Source organism: Erinaceus europaeus, chromosome 10 (genome assembly GCF_950295315.1).
Source record: "Erinaceus europaeus chromosome 10, mEriEur2.1, whole genome shotgun sequence".
Taxonomy (NCBI): domain Eukaryota; kingdom Metazoa; phylum Chordata; class Mammalia; order Eulipotyphla; family Erinaceidae; genus Erinaceus; species Erinaceus europaeus.
Window position 1 is genome coordinate 76,683,086 of NC_080171.1, and position 15,002 is coordinate 76,698,087.

The window sequence follows — 15,002 nt, forward strand, 5'->3', positions numbered from 1 at the left end:
TCCACTGATCCTGGAGGTTAATTTTCCCATTTTGTTGCCTTTGTTATGGTTGTTATTGTTATTGTTGTTATAGCTGTTGTTGGATAGGGCAGAGAGAAATCGAGAGAGGAGGTGAAGACAGAGAGGAGAAGAAGATAGACACCTGCAGACCTGCTTCACTGCTTGCGAAGCGAAGCACCTGCAGGTGGGGAGCTGGAGGCTCAAACCTGGGTCCTTACGCCGGTCCTGTGCTTCGCACCAAGTACGCTTAACCCATGGTGCTACTGCCTAACCCCCACATCAAAACTTTTTTTTTTTTCCTCCAGGGTTACTGCTGGGTGCCTGCACTGCGAATCCACAGCTCCTGGAGGCCATTTTTTCCCATTTTGTTGACCTTGTTGTAGTTATTGTTATTGTTGCCACCGATGTTGTTGTTGGATAGGACAGAGAGACATCAAGAGAGGAGGGGAGACAAAGAGGGAGAGAGAAAGATAGATACCTGCAGACCTGCCTCACCATTTGTGAAGCGACTCCCCTGCAGGTGGGGAACCGGGGGCTCAAACTGGGATCCTTAAGCCAGTCCTTGCACTGTGCGTCAGGTGCGCTACCGCCTGCCTCCCCCCCCCCCCATCAAAACATTTAAAAGAAAATACAAAGGGAATCGCATAGTGGTGTATCTAGTAGAGTACATGCATTACAGTTTACATGATCCATGTTTAAGCCCCAGGATCCCACTCACAGGGCAAAAGCTTCAGGAGGGGTAAAGCAGTGCTACAGTTCTCTCTCCCTCTCCCCTGCTTTTTCTTCTCTCTAAATTTCTCTCTATCTCTATCTAAAATTAAATATATATATTTATATATATCAAGAAAATGCAAATAAATATTACAATGAGTGAATGTGAGAAAAAGAAATAACAGAGTTCTGGAAGAATGTTTTCCTACTTGAGTAGAGGGACTAAGTTGTAAGTTAAGGAAACAAAATAAGCAATGCCCAGAGCACAGGAGTATGTTTGTTTTGTTTTGTTATTTTCTGGTAAATAGTGAAGTATGACCTAGGGTATGACTTTTTTTCTTGCTGGGAAATAAAAAGGAAGGAGGTGAGGATATTCAGGGTATATAACAGAAATGATTTATGCAGAACAGATTTAACCAAGAGTCATCCCCCACCCCCAATATCTTGACTGAAAAATTGGCCATGACTTAGTTGTTTGTCTATTTCTGAATCTGACATGATATGGACAGAAGAAAGAAAATGATGATTCTGCCAAGTCTTCCTTTCAAAAAAAAAGTGCCAGCCAGAAGAAAATTTATCCAGAGTGGTTTTAGCCATTTGATGTCAAAACTTCTGCTGATGAAAAAAAAAAAAAGATCTAAAATTATATCATTCCTTGGCCAGCTCAGAATAGGTCAAAGTCAGAGAATTAAATCATGGTCCTGTTGCCGAGGGAAGCATATTTCTCTTGTTCAGCCTGGTATTGGACACAAAGTTCAGTCTGAATATGTTAAACTGAAAAAAAAGACATTCAGTGGAGAATATAATAAGAATGCTAGCTGAGGAATGAAAAAAATGCATGTTACTTCTGTCTAGACATAAAAGTGTATAGGTAAATTTTTATACCATTTTAAATCCTACCCTGTAACTTTCTCATGACTTTAAAGTGTACATATTAGTTTCTTGAAGGCAGTGAAATAACTTTTAGAACTTTAGATACAGTACTCCTGCCAAGTATGGCCAGGTGTCTTTGAAAGCCACTGCCAAATGAGACCTCAAAAGTCAGTGCAATCCATACATTTGGAGAGTAACTAGTTGGATATTGGTGTGTTCAGTAGTAACATGTGCTGTAGGCGGGTGCTTTGATTTCCATCTACAAAGCGTCAAGTTCTATTGTAGTAACCACAAAGGAGTTTTCTTCACCTTCTCTTGTATGCAAGTCTTAAATTTCACTGGAGAAGTGAACTGGAGGAAAGAGCATACATTAAAAAGTTACAATTGAGACGGGCTCTTGACTTGTAAAGATGAAAAGAGCACCCGGTCTCAGTCATTTGTCACCATTTTATTTCACCCTAATAAATGCTTTACCCAATACCATGCTAAGGTGTTTATTAAATGTTGGTCATTGCTACTGAAAAACTATTCTGTTCAATAGACCACCAATCCAATCTCTGTGCCAACTCTTGTGTCCAGGTAGGTGACCTGTGCAACAGATGTAAGTGTATATTATATTTGCTCAGAGGGGAAAATACCTTATCTAAGAGAATGATTCCAATCATTGACTCTGAGGAAGATGAGGTAAAACTGAGAATGGCTTTTCTCCTTCTCTCTTGCAGCTGGACAGGAAAGTGACCAGACTATTTCTAAGTAAAGGGAGCAAAAAGCCTAATCCAAAGAACTTTTGTTTCTTACCCCCCAATAGTCTCCTCATCAATAATAAAAAGGCAGTGTTCAATTGCAAAAAGATGTACAGACCCTTAGCAATCATTCCTCTTGGGAAAAAAGAGGCCTATTATTAATCCCCCAATAAAGAGAAAAAATAGAAGAGAAGTGAAAGCAGAACTGTAGGAGAGGAGAAAAGAAGAGAAGGGAAGGGATGGGAAGGGAAGGGAAGGGAAGGGAAGGGAAGGGAAGGGAAGGGAAGGGAAGGGAAGGGAAGGGAAGGGAAGGGAAGGGAAGGGAAGGGAGGAGAGGAGAGGAGAGGAGAGGAGAGGAGAGGAGAGGAGAGGAGAGGAGAGGAGAGGAGAGGAGAGGAGAGGAGAGGAGAAGGGAAGGGAAAAGAAGGGAAAAGAAGGGAAAAGAAGGGAAAAGGAAAGAAGCCTGGTTAGCAAAATAGCTCACTTAAGACAACATGCTGCTTTGTCATGTGCAAGACCCAGGTTTGAGCCTGGACCCCACTTCCACTGAAGGAAACTCTGGTGCTCTTGTGTCTCTCACTCTCTTTCTCTTTAAAAAAAAGGAAATAAATAAGAAAGCAAGTAACTAACCGGCTTGAGGGACCACACAGGAGACTACTGGAGCCTGTATAAGGCTACCTCTCAGCCTTAAACCTGTGGGTCCCTACATCCTGGAATCCACCTTCCAGCTCAACAGACTTAGAGCTTTGGGGATGGATTCTCTGCTGTGGGCTGTGGAGGCACTGGGGAAGTTTTAGGGCATTTTTTTGGTTTGTTTGTTTGTTTGTTTTAAGAGTTGGTCAATGATCTAGGAGGGGCACAGTGGATAAAGCCTTGGACTCTCAAGCAGGAGATTCCAAGTTTAATCCCTGGCAATGCATGTGATGCTCTAGTTCTCTTTCTCCTATCCTACCTCTTATTAATAAGTAAATAAAATCTTTAACATAATTTTTTAAAGAGGCCTATTTCCAGATCACACAGTTAAAACAGTGAGCAGAAGAGTTCATTTTTTGAAGTTTTTTTTTTTTTTTTTTTTTTTTTGCCTCAGAAACAAGGTGCTTTGTAGTATGTGGCTGTCCTGATTGGGATTGAAAGGTTTGTGAGCTTTTGCTTTCAAAATTCTACCTTCATATGATTTGCTGTTTCAGAGACAGTGTATGAACAGAAAAAACATCTGAATAAGATAATGGCTTGGTTTGAACTCCAGGTTGTTTCATGCTAACACACTAAAACAGAGTTTGCCGGGAAAGGAATTCTACTTTACCTCAATCCTGTCTTTGTTATTGTCATGACTCCCTTTCCTGACTAAAAATGCTGGGAGACTAGAAAAACATCATCTTGGGCTTTACATGATGTGGATTTGTTTGGAATGTGGGAACAGAATAGAGATGACTGGTTTGGCATTCAGAGGGAGGTAAAACAACTTCATTGGTGTTTAAATGATATGATTACATTCACAGACATTCTAATAGTTGCCTACTATAAGTTCTTATAATTAGTCTAAAGTAAAGAATCAATGCATTTCAAAACTGAAAGCACTTGGAAACCAGGCTGAGGTGAACACATATTTGAGCCACATACATGTTCACAACAGCATCTCCTACATTGCCATGGGGTTACCCAGAGGAGAATTCAGTTATAGAAGAGAAACAATCACCTGCTCAGGTTACTGTTATCTTTCCAATAGATAATAAAGGATTCAGTTATATTCCTCCATTCTGTTCATATTTCATTATTCTATACAACTTCTCAGGTACCCCTGGATTAGCACTAAAGGGATAAGAGTTATGGACAAGCTAGTACTGTGCATGCCATAATCTCTGTGGTGGGGGTGCCTTTGTTCTAATTGGATGGAAGGAAATTAGCCAGGCAGTGTGATTTCAGAGATTAGGAAGTCCATAAAAAATAGAGCAAACTTCAGGGATAATAAAGTGAGGCTATAAGGGGACAAGCTTTAGAATAGATGACAAAGACGTTTCTCAATTGAAGATGTAACATGAGTAGAGAGCAAGCACAAGAAATAATGAAATTCTGGTGAAGGAACTTTTTCAGGTTTCAGGAATAGCAAATAGAAAGGCCCTTAGGCAACATGAGTTGCTGTTTCCCAGGAGCAGTAAGAATGTCAATGTGGTTAAAGAAGATTGAACAGGAAAAGCAGTGCTGGATGGATGTAATTAAGGACCAGACCATAAAGGGTCATGCAGACTATTGAAAGACTAGTGAATTTTATTCCAAGTATGATGGGGAAAATGATGTGAGCAGGGAAGAGAAATGGGTTGCTTATATTTTAAGGGATATTTCTTCTTTTGGGTGGAGCAAAAGTTAAGTATTCAAAGTTGTATGTTTCTACAGCACTCTGTAACTTCTCTTCACAACATCATAATTTAAGATTGCCTCTGCCTCTTAAAGTGGTTGCCTCTCAAAGGATCAAATGCACAGAGAGCAGGGGACTCCTGTTACTTTGCTGATTACTGTATTTATATTTATATATTTTTCTTTGTTCCTTTTTCCTTCTTTCCTTCCTTCCTTCCTTTCTTCTTTCTTTCTTTTTCTTTTTCTTTTTTTTTCCTCCAGGGTTAATGATAAGGTTTGGTACCTGCACTACAAATGTATTGCTCTTGACAGCCGTCTTTTTTCCATTGTTGTTGTTGTTGTTATTAGATAGGGCAGAGAGAAATTGAGAGGGGAGAGGAAGACAGAGAGTGGGAGAGAAAGATAGACACCTGCAGACCTGCTTCACCGCTTGTAAATAGACCCGCCTGCAAGTGGGGAGCTGGGGGCTCCAAACTGGATCCTTGCCTGGGTCCTTGTGCTTTGTACTATGCAATGGTAAGGACTGCCCCACCCTCTAAAGGGAGGTTTAGTCATCCTGCTCTGTGACTTCAGGAAAACCGGTCCTGAAATAAGTGCAGCCAGAATGTTCCTAGCTGTGACCATGGACTGCAAACACAGACTGACAGTGACTTAGACATTATATAGTATCTTGTGGTAAATGTGAGTAGATATGAACCCTGGGTCAGATCAATGTGATAAATAGTTTATTGTATTTATATATTTTCTTCAAGTTTTGGAGCCACTCTCTGCCCTGATCAGCTTCCTATTCCTCTTCTCAACTCTGACATCATCTTCCTAGAAAATATTATTACTCCACGTGCAATCTAGTTCTCAAACTCCAACAAAAATTACCACAGTCATGGTCCCTATGAACATACCTAAAATACAGACTTTCTAGCTTCTATCCATTCTAAAATCCTTATTCCCATATGCTCTATTCCTACTTTATGGTTCCTGTTCATTAAACATTTTGTCCTGCTTTATATTACTGCATTTCAGCCATCAAGTTGGCAGATGCTACTACAATTTCACCCTGAACTCCCTGGACAGATGACCTCACCAATGTGTCCCGGAACTTGAGCCTCACCACTCTAAAGCCCTACCCCTCTAGGGAAAGACAGACACAGGCTGGGAGTATGGATCAACCTGCTAATGTCCATGTCCAGTGGAGAAGCAATTACAGAAACCAGAATTCCCACCTTCTGCAGCCCGTAAAGAACTTTGGTCCATAATCCCAGAGAGATAAATGTTAGGGGGAAATGACCAGAGGGCTCTGAACTTCAATTCCATCAGGACCCAAAGAGAGAAAGGGAAAAAAAGGGAGGGGGAAAGGAAGGACACCCAGAAGTAGTAGGTGTGACTTAGAAAGGTACAGAGGACAGGAGTTTGAAAAAAAAAAGAATAAATATATATATATATACTAGAAATATATAGAAATATAACAGAGGTATTATAATGGAAATAATAGTCAACCCATATCTGTAACCTTGGTAGAACTACTACAGTTTCCAGTGAAGGGAATGAGGACATAGAACTCTGGTGCTGGGAAAGGTATGGCATTATACCACTATTATCTTATAATTTTGTAAATCAATATTAAATTACTAATAAAAGTAAAAAAGAATAAAAAAGATTACAGTAACATTGAGAATTGAGGTATTTCTCTTCTGGACCAATAAAAGAAACAATCCTTTCTGGGAACCTCCTCACTGGAGGATGGGTGATGGAAGTGACTTCCTATTTTTAGGCATTTTCCTCACTGGTTCTTTGCCCTTGCCAAACCCTCCATAGTGAGGTACAATGTACTGTGGAGGTTATGAGGAAATAAAGTTTCTTCCCTAGTAACAGGAATTATCTTAGCAAGATGGTGTTTGGATAATAATAAATAAATAAATAAACCAAAAGACTACAGGGTATTTGCCTTTGTGATTTATGAGAGAGAAGAAGGGCTTTTGGATTGAGAAACAAGATGGGTAGCTTTCAGTTGAATAAAGGGTATGTTTATTTTATTTTTAACAACAGATATCTTTAGGTTGACAAAGATCCTAAATTAAAAGACAGATACAAAGTTGGAAAACAGGCTGGTTTGATTACAACTAAAGAGCCTTTCATAGCCACAGGATGTGAAATTGAAAAATAAATAAGACATTTTAGTCCCTTACTGCTATTTTCTTAAATTCAAATTAGAAAGCTACTATCTATGAAAACCACCCTGCTTACCCAAAGAGACAAATATTGAGGTACCTAGAATTCTACTAATGTAATGTCTGATATGAAGGAAAAACAAGTTTTCCTATACTTGATACAGACTTAAGAAATTGTGTGAAGTTGTACCCTTCTTGTCCTATGGTTTTGTCAATGTTTCCTTTCTATAAATAAAAAATTTAAAAAAAAAAGAAATTGGCATTCAGTATTTGGCCAACAAAATTGGACTACTTTTCAAAAACAATGCCCCTAATATTTTCTTCTATTGATTCCTGTACTAAACTACACATTCCTCTAGGTTACTACCTCTTTTCCTTGATTTCATCCTTTTCTGGCTTAGAGATGGGACTCATAGACAGCTCTGTACAAGTCCTTCCACTAAGGTCAATCCACAAGTCCACTGAAACTCTGTTACTTATACTACAGAGCACACCAATATATGGTCTTCTTCATAATGGAGTGAGGCAGGTGACAAGTTCTTGGATATGATGAGTGAGTGACACATTCAACTAAAAAGAGATTCCCAACAATGTTTTTATTTTCATGACCCAGATAAATGAACATTTCCAAAGATACCAGTTTCTCTTATGGGAAGCCACTGTCATAAAGTCCCACTGTTTCATTCAACATGACACAGTAAAAAGCCACTTCCCATAATAAGTTTAAAATAACATTAGGTGATGTGGTATGGTACAGCTTACATTGATGAAATGATGTGTCATTCAGATACTATTTCAAAATAAAAGCGGGACCTCATCAAATTGAGAGGGCTTGATTTATTTTATTTTATGATGGTAAGGATCAAAGAACCTGATGCTAACTAGACAGATGTGAGGGACCTTTTCTAACTTCTCACAGTGACTCAATCCACTTTATTCACAAGTTAGAGCTAAGTAAATGATGAATCAATGCCTACAAAGAAGGGAAAAAATGTCAATTTTCCACTAAAACTCACAGTGTGATAAACCTGTTTCCGTTACAAAAACTTCAGGAGTTTTTACTGGGGGATTTCCTAAGCAAACAGAGGCAAAAATATATAAACCAAAAGCGGAAGGTAAGCATATTTCCTCTTAGTGTTTTTATGCTGGACACTAATGCAACACGGTGAAAAAATAATTCAGGGCTATTTTATGTCATCCTCCTTTCTAAACCTGAGGGGAAGAGATAACTGACTACACACTTGCCCATTCCAGTTGGGCTGGCACAAGGAGGGGACACATACATCCTGTGTGGAGAAAAAGCAACAAAAGTGCAAAACGTCCACTTCATTCACCAGTCCTATAAAGACTTTTCCTTTTCCTTTTCCTTTCTTTTCCTATCCAGTTCCCCTCCCATGATTGCATAGCAATTTCTATAATCATTTAACACTACCCTCTGGCTTCTATATCTGGGTCATTCAGTCACACCTAGATGATGTTTAGTAACATTTCAATGCTGATTGCAACAGCAGCTCTGTAGTGGTTGCTTCATACCATTTCATATGCCATTTGATTCATATCATTTGATTATAGATGCTACTGCAATTTCATCCTGAACTCCCTGGGCAGATGACCCAAAACCTCACCTCTCTGGAGCCCTACCCCACTAGGGAAAAACAGAAGCAGGCTGAGGCTATGGATTGACTTGCTAATGTCCATGAACAGCTGAGAAGCAGTTGTACCTTGTACCTTCTGCACCCCATAAAACCTTGTACCTTCTGCACCCCATAAAACATTTTGCTCCATACTCCCAGAGGGATAAATGTTAGGGGAAGATGACCAGAGAGCTCTGAACTCCAGTTCCATCAGAACCCAGAGAAAGGAAGAGGGGAAAAAAGAAGCATGTAAGTTACCAAGTTACCATACATGAGGACCCACATCCCACCTGCAGTGGCCAAGCAGTGCTTCGGGTCTCTCTTACTCTCTCTCCCTCCATACTGCCCTATTTCTCTCTATCTCTATCACAATACAATATATATGAAAAAAGAAATGTAGGCAAATTCAGTCTTCCTAAAAATGCTCATGCTCACCAATGTGTCCTGGATCCCCATCTCTCCAGCGACCTATCCCACAAGGGAAAGATAGAAACAGGATGGAGCGGCAAGGGGCAGCCTGGCAGTAGCTCAGAGAGTTAAGCACACACACAGTGGTGCAAAACATAAGGAATTGTGTGAGGATCCCAATTCTGGCTCGAGCCCCCATCTCCCCACCCGCTGGGGGGTTGCCTCACAAGCAGAGAAGCACGTCTACAGGTGCCTCTCTTCCCTTCCTCTCTCTATTTCTCTGTACAATCCAATAACAACAATAGCTATACTAACAATAACAACAACAAGGGCAATAAAAAATGGGAAAACTGGCCTCTAGGAGCAGTGGATTTATAGTGCAGGCACCGAACCCTAGTGATAACCCTGGAGGCAAAAAAAAAAAAAAGCAGTTGAATATATATACAGGATGGGGGTATGGATCCACCTGCAAGTAGAGAAACAGTTACAGATGCCAGACCTTTCTGCACCCCATAAAGAATTTTGGTCCATACTCCCATAAGGGTAAAGAATAGGGAAGCTTCCAAAGGAGTGGACGGGACATGGAACTCTGATGTTGGCAACTGTGTGGAATTGTACCACTGTTACCTTACAATTTTATTAATCACTATTAAATCACTAATAAGATTATTTTTTAAAATGGGAAGGACATTCAGAAGTAGTACCTGTGACTTAAAAAGGAAGAGAAGTCAGTAAGTACCACAGAAAAATGGGCCAATATAGATATATATAAATACAGATAGTTATAGAAATAATAGTTAATCCATATCTGTGACTTTGAGAGAACTGCTGCAGTTTCTAATGGAGGAATGGGAACACAGAACTCTGGTGGTGCAAAAAGATGTGGAATTACACAGGTTATCATAATTTTGTGAATCAATATTAAATCACTAATAAAAAAGAAAGGACTTCAGAAGTAGTAACAGTAGTAAGTCTGACTTAGAAAGTAAAAGAAGACATACCATAGAAAAAGGGCCAAATATATATATATGAATATAGATAGTTACAGAAATAACAGTCAACCCATAGTCCTGGGGAGAACTAATTCAGTTTCCAATGGAGGGAATGGGGACACAGAACTCTGGTGGTGGGAGAGGTGTTGAATTATATCCTTGTTATCTTATACTTTTGTAAATCAATATTAAGTCACTAATAGAAATTCAAAAAATGCAATAAAACAACCCAGAGAATAGGACCATATAATAAACACATCTATAATGTTAGTTAACTGTTTAGGTTGAAAGTCCTACTTTTGTTTAGTTGCTATTGTTTACTCAAACAAGGGTTAATGCTGGGAAATTGTGCAGACGCAGGCACATCTGCCATGTTGTCCCCTCGGGCTATTGCTAGTTCCCTTGACAGTTGGGACATTCTCAGAGCACCTGTTCTGCCATGTTGTGCCCTCAGGGCATTGTCTATTCCCCCCACACACAATGGTTGTGGTGCTCTGGTTGCTCCTCCCCCTTCCCATTCTCAGGAGAGCTGCTCCCATAAAAGCCCTTCTCCTTCTGCACCTCTCTCTCTTGCCGGTGCTTCACTTCGGTGTTTAGATTCAGGAAAGGTTACTGCGTGAGGCGGCCATTTTTGCTACCTCCATGTGGCCAAACCTGCTTCTCTTACACCCAACTCTGAGAAGAGAGAGAGGAGGTCCGGAGCAAAGAGGGAAAACAAATCTTTATTTGCACTGGCACCTCAGAGTTGGGTGCAAGAGAAGCAGGTTGGGCCACATGGAGGTAGCAAAAATGGCCGTCTCACGCAGTAACCTTTCCTGCATCTAAACACCAAAGTGAAGCACCGGCAAGAGAGAGAGGTGCGGAAGGAGAAGGGCTTTTATGGGAGCAGCTCTCCCAAGAATGGGAAGGGGGAGGAGTAACCACAGCACTCCAGGGTAGGATAACAACTCTCGTGAGAATGGGAAGGGGGAGGAGCAACCAGAGCACCATAACCATTGCGGGGAATAGACAATGCCCTGAGGGCACAACATGGCGGAACAGGTGCTCCAAGAATGTCCCAATTCTCACGGGAACTAGCAATAGCCCGAAGGGACAACATGGTAGATGTAACTGCGTCTGCACAATTTCCCAGCAGTTTAAAATCTTTTTTTTTTTTCTTTTTGGTGGAAGATACATTTCTTTTATATGTATATTACAGAATTACATGTTGACAAGGGTTTAAATCCACACCATTCCCACCACCAGAGCTCTGAATCCTCAGTCTCCCCACTGCAATCCACCACAGTTCCCCTAAGGTTGTAGACATGGGCCAACTATCATCTCTACAACTATCTGCCCACATTTATACATAGTTGCCCCCCTTGTTCTGATTTAATCCTCTTTTTTCCTCTAAGTCATGCATGATATCATAACTACCTTCATATGTCCCTATCCTTTTCCTTTTCTTTCTCTGGGTGCTGATGGAGCTGGAGTTCAGAGCCCTTTTAGCCTTCATCCTATCACTTCTCCCCCACTGGGAGTATGGATCAAGGTTGTTTTTGAGAAGCAGAAGGTAGGAGTTCTGGCTTCTGTAACTGATTTTCTGCTGAGCATGGGCACTGACAGGCCAATCCATACCCCATCCTCTTTCTATCTTCCCCTAGTGGGCCAGAGCTCTGGAGATGCAAGGGTTCAGGAAACATTGGTGAGGTCATCACTCAGACAAGTTGGGATAGAGTCATGGCATTTGTAACTTGATGTTTGGAAGGTGACATGACCTAAGTTGAGACAAAATTGTCAATAAACAGGAACCAAAAAATAGGATTAGAGCAAATGAGATTAGGGATTTTAGGGTAGAAGAAAGCTAGGAAATTCATTTTAGACATATTCCTGGGGGCACACAACTATGGTAGTTTTACTTGAGTTTGGTAGCAGACACATTGATTATGATTCTTCTGATAATCTTGTAGAGAGTCAGTATGGATACTGGTAAGAGGAATGAAGTAAGAGGAAGTCTGGAACGATCATTTTGCAGCTTCCCTATTACATGAGGTATGATTCCCAGCCAGGAAGAATGAAAAGGGGTGAGGGAAAGCCTATGTTAGTATCTCTTAAAACCCAACTAGAAGCAAAATGATATTCTGAAGTAAATAAGCTCCTCTCAACTGTCAGGAACACATCTAATAAGTGGAAAGACTGCCTTCCCCCCCATATCAATATATTTAATGGATGGTTATCATCCACACTGCTTTGCTGACGGCCCCTGTGGGAGGAGGCTAATAATTTGTTTACACTTTACCGTGTACATAGGACTGTTAAAATAAATCTGACATCCTCTGATTGCATTTTTAATTGGCCATTAGACACATTCATACAGATCTTTTATAGCTGTCGGAAACTCAGACTCCTAAAGTCCATTTATTATTGTTGTTTCTCCCTCAGCCTCCCTTCTACTCAGCACCCTCTTTGCCTCCATACTCCTACACTCTCCTGTAGTGTCAGTTTCTGTTAATGATAGAATTTTCTACGATGGTGTCTAGGGGTGAAACTCAGGATAGAATTATGATCTTTCCTCTCTGTTTCACATACATAACAATAATGAGTAACTCTGTCTCTTAAAGAGTAACTCTTTGTGGTCCTGCAGATGGTGCAGTGGATAAAGCATTGAACCCTTAAGCATGAGGTCCTGAGTTTGATCCCCAGCAGCACATGTACCAGAGTGGTATCTGGTTCTCCCTCTTCTTTTCTCATTAATACATATATCTTTTTTTAAAAAAAAGTAACCCTTTAATAAATTTTGCATTTCTTTCTTTCTTCCTTCTTTTTTCCTTTCTTTCTTTCTTTCTTTCTTTCTCTCCTTCTTACTGCTACCAGGGTTATAGCTAGGTCTCAGAATCCACTACTTTGTGGTGGTCATTTTTTCCTTTTTATTTTTCTTTCTATTTTATTATTTAATAGGACAGAGAAATTGAGAGAGGAGAGAGAGAGAGAGAAAGAGAGACACCTGAAAGTTTGCTTCACCACTTATAAAGCTTTTCTCCTGCAGTATTTACATGTGGTAATGTATATGCTTAATTGAATAAACCACCACCCAGCCCCTTCCATATATGTTTTCAATAACAAATATTCAGAAAAAATGATATTCTTAATATTTACTATTCCACTGTAACCCCCTTGGTTCAAGTTTCTATATTGCTCATAAGCATTACTACAGCTATTTTGTTTACTATGCGTTCCCTATACCATTTAAAATAAATAAATAAATAAACACTATCTCTTAGAAACTCTCTGTGAGGCTAATTTCATCAGAAATCATCCAGCTACCAGCCTCTTTCTAGCCAACCATGTAAAAATTTGTATCCCTTATTCCATACTCTGGCTCACACTAATGACCTATGTGATAAAGGCACACATCTGGAAAACATTCCAAACTGGTAGGACAATAACTTAAAACTGAGTTCCTGAAACAAACTGAAGAAAGGTGAGAAAAACAAGGATGTTCTGATCCACTTACTAGCACACATCACTCATGTTGGCTATTGGCAACATCTTTTCTTTCCTCACGTGGAAAAATAAAACAGATAATAAGATATTTGGTCCACATGCTTTGTGTGTGTACTTTTAAAATGTCACCTTTGGATAATACAACCCACCAGTGGATTATTAATAAAATTCAGCAACTGTCAAAGTACTTTCTCAGTGGAGGGAGGTTTGGCTTGGCGGTGATACCTATTAGAAGAGAAAGACAGATGGCCTTACCTCTCAGCGCTGGTGTCCACAGCTGTGAGTGGAGGTAACTGGGAGGAGGGGTTGTGGGGGCTCCCCTGTACATTCTGTCCCGGAGAAGGGTGACTGACAGGATGTGGGGGTGGCACGGCCCCAGCAGCTGTTCCACTTCGGCTTGAGTGATTGTTGGAGAAAATGGAAGCTGAAATCAAGGAAAAACAAGCATCAGACTGCACCTCAAGTGAAGCCCACAGATTTCAAAGGAGCAAAAGCTGGCACCGAACATATTTTAGGGGTTTGTTTTGCTTGTGTTGGCTTTAAGGGAACAGTTCTTCCCTTCTTGGATAGACACAGCTCTCTTTTCATGGAGGAACAGGTTCCTAGGCTAAGGTTCCTCTGCTGCTGCCCGTGGAGCTCATAAGTGGCTCACTACAGGCTGCCATCCAGGATCTGGCTCATAATCGCTCTCCTGCCATGCCAGTTCCCTCTCTGAATGCAGGATCACTTGTCAATCTTGTAATATTTGCAGCTGAGGAAGCTGTCAATATGAGAGCTTTTCAGTCAGGTGAGATGAGTCAGGTAACAGAGTATCTGGAACACGGCTGGGGCCTTCTCCCACTTCACACCATGTCAGTGAGGCCTTGGTCTTCATAAAAAATGAGTCATCTTCCAACATTGCCAACTATAAAAAGAGGGCCAACACTACAGGACCAGGATCTTTCCCTGATGTTGCCTATTCTGGCAGAGAATGAGTTGCAGCCTCATTCACAGGGGCAGCCTGGCCTTTGAGAACTGCACATGACCTCAGGCTTATACATGTGCCCATTTAGATGACATAACTGGTACCATGTCACAGGAGAAAGTGGGCCTTGTCACTTGTAGTGTGGATCACTCTCAGGCTCTCCAGTCAGCAGTTATCTCATTATGCTGACTCTCTTTCACTCCCTTCCCTATGTGAAGTGATGCTGAGCTTTATACCCATCTCAGTTCCTTCTGAAGTTACTCTACTGATTTCAGTGAATAAATGGATTTATTAAAAAAATGAAAGAACTCAGGTTCAGGAGTAAGACAGAAAAGTCACATAATCAAAGAGATTTGAGGGTTTAAAAGTTCAGAGAGCTATATTTTTAGACTAGCACCACTTTTCTTCACCCTCTCTAGAATAGAATTAATAGCCCCAGATGACCCAGCCCTCCCAAAGCTTAATCCAATGGAACATGAGTTCAAGTGTTTAAAGGAACATGTGAAGAGGCAGAATTACCATCTTCCCGCTCAAAACGCTACTGACAGCAGTGTGATCTGATTTGAAAGTTTTATTTCTGGTAAACCATCATTATGTCAGGTTTACTCATATCCTCAAAAGTCTGAATTTTCCATAGTCCCCCAAGTCCTTAAGAGGTGGTGAGAGTAGGCAATGCT

The 15,002-nt window shown here is 40.6% G+C and overlaps 1 protein-coding gene across 7 annotated transcripts in view; it reads right to left on the reverse strand.

The window, feature by feature from the left end:
- Positions 1 to 15,002, reverse strand: part of GLIS3 (GLIS family zinc finger 3) — a 630,646-nt gene that overhangs the window by 55,437 nt on the left and 560,207 nt on the right. For all 7 annotated transcript variants that reach the window (XM_060199785.1, XM_060199784.1, XM_007525728.3 and 4 more), the window contains one exon: positions 13,617 to 13,785. In XM_060199785.1, the coding sequence (XP_060055768.1) occupies positions 13,617 to 13,785 (169 nt within the window). The remainder of the gene's footprint in view (positions 1 to 13,616; positions 13,786 to 15,002) is intronic.